The sequence below is a fragment of the Hibiscus syriacus genome, unplaced genomic scaffold (assembly GCF_006381635.1).
Source record: "Hibiscus syriacus cultivar Baekdansim isolate YM2019G1 unplaced genomic scaffold, ASM638163v2 tig00110332_pilon, whole genome shotgun sequence".
Taxonomy (NCBI): Eukaryota; Viridiplantae; Streptophyta; class Magnoliopsida; order Malvales; family Malvaceae; genus Hibiscus; species Hibiscus syriacus.
In genome coordinates, this window is record NW_024062688.1 from 9,288,236 (window position 1) to 9,299,077 (window position 10,842).

General features: G+C 35.3%; 1 protein-coding gene and 2 pseudogenes across 1 annotated transcript; 1 reads left to right on the forward strand and 2 right to left on the reverse strand.

Annotated features, from left to right (window-relative positions):
- Positions 1-738: 738 nt before the first annotated feature.
- On the forward strand, positions 739-4,464 carry LOC120119755 (annotated as a pseudogene).
- Positions 4,465-5,590: 1,126 nt separating this feature from the next.
- On the reverse strand, positions 5,591-7,597 carry LOC120120114 (auxin-responsive protein IAA13-like). Its single transcript, XM_039139842.1, has 5 exons — positions 7,297-7,597; positions 6,851-6,926; positions 6,530-6,592; positions 5,956-6,017; positions 5,591-5,864 (listed from the first exon to the last, which is right to left on the reverse strand). The coding sequence occupies exons 1-5, from the start codon at positions 7,583-7,585 to the stop codon at positions 5,815-5,817; spliced, it is 540 nt and encodes a 179-aa protein (XP_038995773.1). The 5' UTR covers positions 7,586-7,597; the 3' UTR covers positions 5,591-5,814.
- A 772-nt stretch (positions 7,598-8,369) lies between these two features.
- LOC120120115 lies at positions 8,370-10,098 on the reverse strand (annotated as a pseudogene).
- Positions 10,099-10,842: the final 744 nt, after the last annotated feature.

A 10,842-nucleotide genomic window follows, 5' to 3' on the forward strand; every position in this document is an offset into this window, starting at 1 on the left:
ATCGTGATCAATGACGGAGTTAGGATATCAATTAAAGAGAAAAAAATTGCAATTAATAATAGAAAAATAAAATTAAAATAAATTAAAGTTAAGAGATTTAAGTATATATATATATATATTTCAATAATAAAAATTCGAGAGATTGTGACTCAAGTACAAAATATAATTTTATCTTTGACCGTGATTAATTGATTTAAATTTTATATGTTAAACTATAGATAATTTCAATGAAGTTTATAAATAATTAATTTTTAATACTTAAAAATAATTTGAAGTCATTCATAAGATAATTCTCAACAAATGAACAATCATACTCCTGAAATTTCTGGTACTCGAACTCGAGATCTCGAATAGTAATAACAATTCATTTATTATTGAGACCACTTCATTCGTGCTTTATTTAGCTTATAAATATGTTTCATGTTGGATCTAAACTTATTAATAATAAAATGTTTAATTAATATGATATTAATATTTTAAGGACTCAATTAGAAATGTTTCAAGAAAATTGAGACCAATTTAAAATATTGAGATTCTTGAGCATAGTTTGAAAACTTCTAGTGCAATTAATCCTTTAATTTATTTATGGAAGAAAATATATGATATTTTATATTTACGCGATTTACGTGAGAAAAAATACGGAATACAAACGCGTATAAGATAGGTGTAAATTGCATTATAGGTGCCGTAGTTTGTTCGATGAAAAAGAGGAAAGAAAGTAAGAAACAGATCGGACTGAGTCACCGAGTCTCTCTCTCTCTCTCTTTCTCTCTCACTCTCTCTCACGAGAACTCGATGTATTCCTTCCCGTTGACCGCCGGCCTCTAATCAAATTCTTCACTATCCTCTCTTTCACACTATTCTTTTTTTTTTCTTGGAAATTTATAATTAAAGTAAATCAAACGTATAAATTAATCAATTCACCAACTCTTTTCTTTTTCGTGTTTATTGTTACTCGGTCCAAATCTCCAATACAATCTGCTCCCTTTTCCCTTTTTTTTTATCTTTCATTCTTTGCTTATAAACCATTTCTCTTCCGATCCGATCATCCGTGTTATTTTTTTATTCGAAAACGACGGCGAGGAATGGGAGGGATGGACGTCGGAGGAGGAATCGTGAGGAAGTTGTGGAACAAATTCAGGACCGAATCGGTGTTTGTTAATTACACTCCTTTCTTCGTTTGCGTTGCAGCTGGGAATTTAAGTGCCGATTCTTTCCAGCACTATATCTCTCAGCATGTTCATTTACTCAATGCCTTTACACGCGCGTGAGTCACTTCGAATCACTGCTAAAAGCTTAATCATTAGGCTAAATGTTTTTTTTCATTGATTATTATATTTATTTGGGAATTTTCAGGTATGAATTGGCGGAGGAATGCGCTGATGATGACGAAGACAAGCAGGCAATACGAAAGCTAAGGAAATATGTTCAAGTCAAGCTTAATTCAATCGACTCTCTCGTCCAAGTAAGCTATTTTTTCCTCTTTATTGATGTTTATATATTTTCATTTTTTAAATAAAAAACGAATCGTTGTTATTATTATTATTTTGAAATTATGTTACTTCGGATTAACGCTGTTCACGATCATTATTGCTATTTTCATTGGATAAAAGGGAAAAACACGAATAACATATTAATTGGTGTTCGTGGCGAACGAAACACTTTATTTTTCTTTCATTGATTACTAATTTGTTGTTTATATCTAGTAATGTATTTTTTTAAAACTTCATATCTCATGCCAAGGGAGTTTTCAGGTTTATTAGTTGTATTTGCTGCTGCTAACCTGCCAATTAGCCGTGTGCCATTGAAGGCAAATTTCTAACATGCTTACATATATGAAACCTTGATGATGTAAATGGGTTAGATTATAGCCTTGTTTTCTTTAAGTAAATGGCTAGATGTAAGTTGTTCAGTATTGACTTTGTTATTTATAGTACAAATATGAAATTGCTTGTGGATTTTCCTTTTTGTTGGTATGGGCGCTTTTGGAGTTTTTAACTCTAGAACTAATGTATAAGATAACAGTTCACAGCCAAATTTTACACTATCTAGGCCAAGATCCTCCAATGTAAGATTACGTAATTTAAGTTGGATTGCTTCGTTCTTTTTAGCATATTAACCATTTGGACCAAACATATATGTACAACTGCATTGACTGCCGTTTTTCTTCATTTTTGCATATAGTGGTGGTTACTTTAAGTCTCTTTTAACGAAGACCTACAATGCAGGAATGGGGCTTTGAACTCCCAGAGGAGAGAATTCCGACAATACAACTATGACGTATACAGATTTTTTGTTGGCAACAGCCTCTGGTAGGATTGAAGGAGAAAGAGTCCCTGGTAAACTTGCAACCCCTTTTGAGAAGACAAAGGTTGCTGCTTATACACTTGGAGCTATTGCACCTTGCATGAGGCTCTTTGCCTTTATAAATAAAGAGATCCAAGCTCTTCTAGATCCTAATGATAGCAGTCACATTTACAAGAAGTGGATTGCTCATTATTGCTCTCAAAATTTTGAGGTTCATGAGATTATTATTACTTTTGCTGACCGAACTAGAAAACCTCCTTTGGTTATTTGGAAAAGAATTAAACTTTTCTCAATTATGATTTCAGGCTTATGCTTTTCGAATTGAAGAGCTGCTGGATACTCTAAGTGTAACTTTAACAGGTGAAGAGTTGGATGTCATAGAAAAAGTCTACCATCAATCTATGAGACTGGAAGTAGAATTTTTCTCTTCTCAACCAATTATACAGGAAACAGTGGTTCCTCTGTTTCGGACTCTAGACCCGCTTGGGCGGTGAACTCTTCATATTTTGCGATTTTGACTTGACTTGCGCTGCTTTTGATTCTTCTGCTATATTAGCAGAGATGGCAATCATAACAAGGCCAAAGGTTGACTCTGATGGATCTGAAACCCAACTTTCTCGGATGTCATCTGCCGATTTGAGGAGCACATGGGATGCCCTTTCTGCCCAGTATGCCGAAGAGTTTGAACAGTGTATTGAAAGCATCAAAACAACCGAGACAGGTTTGATAAATTATTGCCTGCCTTTTTTATTTTAGACCTTGTTAGTCTAGCATGGTTTTGGTGAGAATTTGTTCAGTATATTGCTAAGTTAGCCATTTGTGTTGTCTACTTGTGCAGCAACAAGTTTCAGTTATGAAGGTCTCTGTGAAGCACTTGAGCAATTTGCACATTTTGAGAAGGCAGCAAATTCAAGAGTGGTTCAATCAGGAGTACTTAAGGGGTTAAATCAAGAGGATATAAAAAGGGCTGGCCAAGGTTTGATCCTTCAAGATGGTTGTAAAGGGTTTATTGGGAGAATCATGAAAAATGAAAATCTCACGGCTTCTTTGCATGTACTTTCTTATTGTTGGTGTGGGGATCTCATTCGTTCAGCATTTTCATTGGGTAATTACTAGAACACTGAAGCCATTCTATATTACACATTAAAAAAATCAAATATTTAATATTTAATTTGAACTAAAGTGAAGACATAAGGATGACTAGACATTGCAATCCAAATTGGGAGTTTGGATGTCGTAGTCTGTAATGCAATATAATATATCAGAATTATATCCGAAGTATTCTTATTGCTTATCATGCCTCCATGCTACCTGTGATAGTTTGGAATTAGGATGCCTTGAATATACAGTTTTCAAAGTAATGCTTTTTAACGCCTCCTAGTTCTCTTAGCAGGGGATGTAAAAGCTCTAAATGTTTGCTCCAATGAGTTAGCTTGTGAAGAGTCCATCACTACGGGTGAAATCATTAAGAAGTTAGAGTCTCCCATGGAAAAGCTCCAGGCTTTCAATAACATATTAAACAACAGAGACCAAGATAGCCAGCACTTGACGGTTTATATCGGAGGTCGGTTGGTGACTTGCTCTGCATGCTCGAAGCAGACATAGGTATTGTGATGGGTTCAAATCCCACCCTAAGACGATTGGGTGAACAGTTTGGCGTTTCTTTTGTGCCATTGTTCTCCGGTTTGGTGGTGAAACAGAGGGAGGTGATGGAAGATACTTCTTCTAATTGGAAAAAGCTTTCTGGCACTTTATATACCGTCTCTAGCTGGGATGAGATACATGCATTTATTCTGGGTTCATCATCGTAAATCCTTCTCTCTGCCTGATCAAAGGAAGCAATTTACGGACATATATACATATAGAATCTCGATTGTGGCAAATTTTTGTCAAGGTCCACAGGTCATCCCTGATTCCTTTTACTTATTTCATTAGGGACTGCCAAACAAATTCAACGTACAGATCCTGGTATCACAGGTACAATTCTGTAGTTACTGAAGCAAGTTAATTATCCGATGTTTCGACTCAGTTGTCATTTGAGTGGAATTAAGAAAGAAAATAGTTTCCAATTTGTTTGCAATGTCAATATAATTTCCTTTACGATACTCGAGGAATGTACTTTTGCTTTATTATTTATTCTATAAGTTGTTTTTCTCATATGTTTCGAATTCATTGTGAAATGTTTTGCTCAAGTTCTCCATATCAATGCTTGCAACTTCACAGTTTCGGAGAAACTAAAGGTTGACAAAGAAGAAAAAAAATCTGAATCCTGGTGATATTGTGTTATGTACCTGGGAAGAAACTAAGCAACTGACTAACTGAGAATATTACAAGAAAGGAATTTCATTGAGAATTTTCAGATGGCCCTGGCAGTACAAGTCCAGCTCTTATTTCATTCTAGGAAAGGACAAAATCCGTTAGCTTCTTAGGTGGCATTTTCCTCCTCACGCTTCCTGGTTGGTTGCTACTGAATTACTCTCCTCTCCGTCAGCTGCTTGCATGGTTCCTGCAGATTGTTGTATCATCTTCTGCTCGTATGCTTCGACTCCTCCATGCTCAACATATTGCTTCTTCTACATCACTTTCTTTTATCGGTGTTTGAGTAATAACCTTCAATCTTCTCTCCCTTCTACCATTTTCTTGATTCCGAGTCTGCAATCATTTATTGCCCCGAACAATAACTTGGTGAAATTCTAGATTATTTTCAGGATTTCCTTTCACTTGCTGTGCTTGTTCTCCCATCAAATCAATTTACAGGAAATATCCCGGCTAACATTGTTTCACGTGAGAAATTAGTTACCTGGAATATGAGGAATAATCAATTAGCCAGAGATATTCCGAAATTGATTGCTGTGATGCCGACATCGGCTGTTCTTAATTTGTATAACAACTCCCTAACAGCAACAACGGCGGAAATACGTCTAACAGTGAGAAGCCAGTTTTTTGCACATCACTTGTATATGGCCACATTTAGGCCAGCCTCAACCCGCCGCCAAGACTAACCATATTCTTCTTTGTATGTAGCATTATATATTTGTTAATGCTTGTAGTAACTGGTTCACATTGAAATTCTTAATTCTCATTGTCAAAACTCAAATGTATTTCCAATGGGTCAATTCTTGGAAACTCCCATCTTTTTCTGCTATTACAAATTCTTCACAAGCTATACGTACAGTTCTGAATTCCTCTCAAACTTGAATGAGAAAATTACAGTAAAATGGCTCTGTTATTTACAGCAACAACAGAATACAGCAATTTACCAAGTATATTTGTATACAACATTGCATTGAAAACTGATACATTGGTACCTTTCAATAAGTATGGTAACTATTACTTGAGACTGTAACCGAAAGATCAAGGAAAACATGTAACAAAATAATACAGTAACCAGAAACAAACCCGAGATTCTTTGGAGTTCTAACTTTACTCTGTCAAAGTGCTTTGACTATTCTGTGCCTTTTTGATTTTTGTGTTGGCATATTGCTTGAGAGAACAACATTGAATACTCTAGATGTGTTTACTTCTTTGTCTCTGGTTCCTCTCTTGCAACTGTGGAGCTGTAAATTATGAATTAAAGCAACCTTAGATATGATTTGAAAGCTATGAAAAGTTGAAAACATGATTAGAAGAGAATACGAATCTAGGTACTCAATCCGGTAGCCTCGGATGTCCTCATGATTCTAAGCCTCTTCACGGAGTTAAGGAACATCCTGTACTGAACAAGAGAAGATTCACAATGTGTTAAGAGAAGACACCATTTAATCCATGACAACAGTAATCTATATCTAGTCCGTTACTGATCGGCAAATAATTGCACCTTTAGCCTCTTCATGTTGTTCTCACTTACTGTCACAAAGTGCTAAGTTGAACCGTTCGTTTTACATTTAAAACTGAACAAGATGATGCACCAAGATATATACAGCAAATCTTCTATAGACAGAATTTTGAGGGCACTACAGCAAAGGCACATGAATGAATACTTTTTTAAGTTTTTTCTTTTATTCTCCTCGGTTTTCAATCTGAACCAATTGATGGCTAAAAGATAATAAACACTTTGTTAAGTTTTGAGATTCTTTTGCACATTTATACACGGTGAAAGTCTTGGTGGTTCTACATTTTGTTTCAGCCAGGAAATAAAAAAACGAAATTCGTTTTAGAAGTGTCATGCGAGCAAAATCGTATGAAAATGTGAAGTAATACGTATACTGAGAACTTTACGTACTCCCAAGGAACATCTCCGACAAGCATCCAATCACCCCTCCTCGTCCTCGTAATATGGATGTTCCTTGTTCTCATATGTAATGGGGTAAGGGGAGGTAAGATAGTAGGCTGCCCCAACACTAGGTTGAGAGCATCTTTCGTAAAAGACCTCCAAATTATGAAATGCCCTTCGTGGGACTCAATCCCACGACCTCAAGGTTAAGAACCTTGTGCTCTACCAACTGAACTGGATAGTCATCTCTCTCCTTGTCCTATTAAGTAAGCACAAAATCAGATGACCCATCCAGCAGTTTCGAAGGTCTTGTTATTTTTTTCATCATACCAAGCTCTAGAGCCGTTGATCCTGATCACAAAATCATGACAACATTCATCAAAGAGAAACAAGCTCCAATAATCATCTAATAAAAGAAAATCTTTCAATCAAATGCTTTACTTTCTTTGCTGTATAACCACTGTTATCCAACTCACTAGTCGACTAATCAGGACTGGATACTATGGAGAACCATTATTGGGACGACCCTCCTAACTCAGATTGCTCCATTCACAATGTCAAAATTTGAATTCTAGGGGTGCTTAGATCCCTTTCACACATTGATTTTGCATAATGCATAAGTAGTGCTTAAGCATACACAATCATTTTTGTTAAATCCCATATATCATTTAAGACATTGTCACTGTATAATATAGGACATCCCTACAACCGATACTGAGATGAGTACTTAACTCATCTTCTGCAAGTCAACAAAAAAAAAACAAAGGAAATCTTACATGGCGGATTGACGCTTGGGGTGGTTTTCAGAAACAAATCTTCTAAAGTTTTCGCTAATTTTTCGTATGATTCATGGGCATTCAAATCGACCTTTCTTCCAATTGGAATTCCATCCATATTCACCTTCACAAACAAGGATTTTCTGATTTTAATGTTGCCATTATTCTGGTAGCTGCCAAAGCTAGCAGTACTCTTCTCAACCATAGAGGTTTCACTTTTACAGTTCTCCATTGTCAAGTTAACTCCTTCGGCGGCCAGATTTTTTGCTTGGCTAACCATACTATTCATCCTATAAGCTCTGGGAGGCCACCCATGACTTGACTGTTCCAAATTCAAAAAAAAAATAACATATGGTAAGAAAAAGTCTAAAAGCTCCCAATATGCGATTTAACATCCAACCACCACAATAAGTTAACAAAAAGAATAGTTATCATATGGTGCCAAAATGGTTATACCAAAAGAACAATTGTAGACATTAAAACTGTCTCGATGACATTGGTTTTGCCTCGACGAAGATGAAGCCTAGTAGCATATAAGGCTCCCAAGGCACACAGGTTTACATATAAACCGGCGTACCATTAATATCACCAATCAAATAGCAACATATATTGAATTTGGAATGAACTACAACGATCAGGACTGTGCTATCTATCAACATTTATATCATAAAAATTAGAATCTATAAATGTTAGCCACCAAAATGACCAATCTCAAGAAAAGTGGAAGGCTTCCAAATCCTCAACAACCTAACAATAAAGTTGTCTCCATTGCCATCTCCTTTCTGAATGGAATAATCATACATATCCTTATAATGGTAATCTATTGACAACATTAGCACATTCAAGTGCCAAAATTTACTTTCCCATTTGTTTTCTGTCTTTCTCCTGATCAAGGATTTAAGTACTAAACCCCTAAGAATTCTCATAATTTAAGTATTTTCTATTGATAATCTGTTTTTACCACCTCCTAAAATTTTATTAACATAAATCTTGTGTCTGAACCTGCTTATAAGGGTAACTAATTGTTATAACAGAACTATATAGGAAGCAGATAAGTTCAGGAAATACCAATTACATCCAACAGCATAAGCATAATTAAGGGCATGTGCTAATAAAGCAAAACATACCTAGAGCCATTAGCAGCAGCCACAGAATCAGTAGTCCTCTTGGTCCCAGCAGTGACATTAGCTCTAGAAAGAAGATGAAGAAGAAGACGATGGAGAAGCAGCAGGAATCACAGAAGGGAAATCCTTGGAAGTCAAAATCCTAGCAAATTGACCACCACCTTTGGAAACTTGGTGCATCTTAAAACCACCAAGGCTCAAACCAAGACCCAGCTCCAGCTAAGACTCATCAGGGCAAGAAGAATCCTCTGAGGACACCACCATGTTGTCCTCCCTCGAAACTGTAGACATAGACCCACTTTCAGAGCCACCACTCCTTCCATTGAAATTACAACACCTCCTTGGTTAACCCTAGTTTTGAACTTTATAACTCTACAAGGGAAGAGATGAATTACAGGTAAAGCTTGCAACTTTGTAGGCAAAGGACAAAGGTTGAGAATTTGGGAGAGGTATTAAGCTTAAAGTTTGGTGGGTATTGGGGGACAAAGGTTTAAAAAATTTTTAAATTTATTTATCCCAATTAAATATCTGTAGTTAAATTTTCATCAATTCATTTCTATTAATATTGATCATTAGATTTAATATTTCTCTGAATCGTTTCATATCACATGCGGTGTTATAATATTTTCTTTTGCTATTTCTTTAAAAAATTCTTTTTAGTATTTTGAATTTCAGTAATCTTAATATATTTTTTAAAATAGTAAATACCACGTTAGTAATATCTCGAAAAGTTGTTAAAATTTAACAATAAAAACTCTATTTATTTATTTTAAGATTCAGTTTATTTAATTTAATAATGTAACAAATTCAAAAATTAAAAATTTAATTGAGTATCTTTAAATGTTGAGGACTTTAAGATAAATTTAAATCCCAAGTTAATATATTTATTCAAAGAAGTTTTTGTTTTCTTTTCTTTACAACTTCTAAATATAATTATGTTCCTACCGAAAGCGAGATTCTACAAGAAAGGGAAAAATACTCATAGTAGATCTAGAACTCATAATCTAAAAAATAGGAGAAAACAAACAACTTGACCAACATACCAAACTGCTTATTCAATATGAGTATCAAGTTAAAATATCAATTTAAAGGTGCAAAACATATTTAAAAATTAGGGGTAAATTATAATTATCTTATAAGTTTTAAACTTTGTTATATAAAAACACTTGTTTTAACTACTAATCTATCAAATACATTTAAACCTAAATTTTTATGAAGAATTAATATTATTCAAAAGATTATAATCATTAATAACAACTTAAATTCTATAAAGAATAACTTCTCAATTAAACCAGTTTGTTAAAAATAATTTATTCAAAAAAAAGACAATGAGTCACTTTATTAATATTTCATTGGACTTGGGATAGTTTACAATACATCAAAATTGCACGAACGGAAAAGATGGCGCTCGAGTTTTTTTTTTCTCTAGGTGCGTGTTAGCAGGGTTAATGGATTTCAATTTTTTGCTCTATCTTTGTTCTTTTGGTTTAGATCTAGTGCTTGTAGTTGTTTGCTTGTTTGAGGGTGTAGGTTTATGGCGGAAGGGTTGAATGGTGTCTCTACAAGTTGGTAGAAGCTCTTTGATGCGACGGGGGAGCAATCCTTGGAGTTCTTTCCCAATTGCTGTGGAGGGGTCGATTTTGGTTTGCCCGCCGTTTGAGGTGTTGGAAGAGGGCATTTTTGATTGGAAACATTCTTGTTAGGGTAATTTATTGGTAATGCTCCTAATTTTGGGCTATATAACATCTAATTTATACTCTGTGGGGGAAGCGTTCTTCAGCTAGGGATTGGGTATTAGATAATGGTCATTGGCATATTCAAAAAACATTTAGTGCTTAGAAAATGAGAGCTAATCTTAAGAAGCTAGATTTTAATTTGCTTCAAATGTATAATTGGGTTAATCTCTTTAACATTCCTCTTGAATTGTTCACTAAGGGGTTTAGTTATATTGCTAGTGCAGTAGGGTTCCCTCTGCATATGAATTCAATTACATCTTTGAGGCAACAATTAGAGTATACTCGTGTGTGTGTTGAGGTGGCTGTTGGGAGTGTGATTCCTAAATCTGTTAATATGGTGCTTAGTAATGTTATTCCTGTAAGGGTGGAGATGCCTTGGTTGCCTCCATTGTTCTGGGTGTGGTGTTTTTTGGGCATATTGATAAGTTTTATCCTCATTCTAATGTGGTCAAAAATGGGAAACATGGGAAGAAGGTTGTTTAGGGGAATGATGTGGCTGGTTCTTTTGGGTCAAGTTATCCCCCTAAGGTGGCTAAAGGTGGGAAGCTGAAGGGAGTGACACTTGTTGAGGGGAATGGTGGGACTGACTTTTCTAGGTCCAATCCATTAGCTAAAGCGGGGAGCAGAAAGGCGTTGGGTTATTAGGGGAATGATGGGGCTGGTGATTTTGGAGCTAGTCCTCAAAT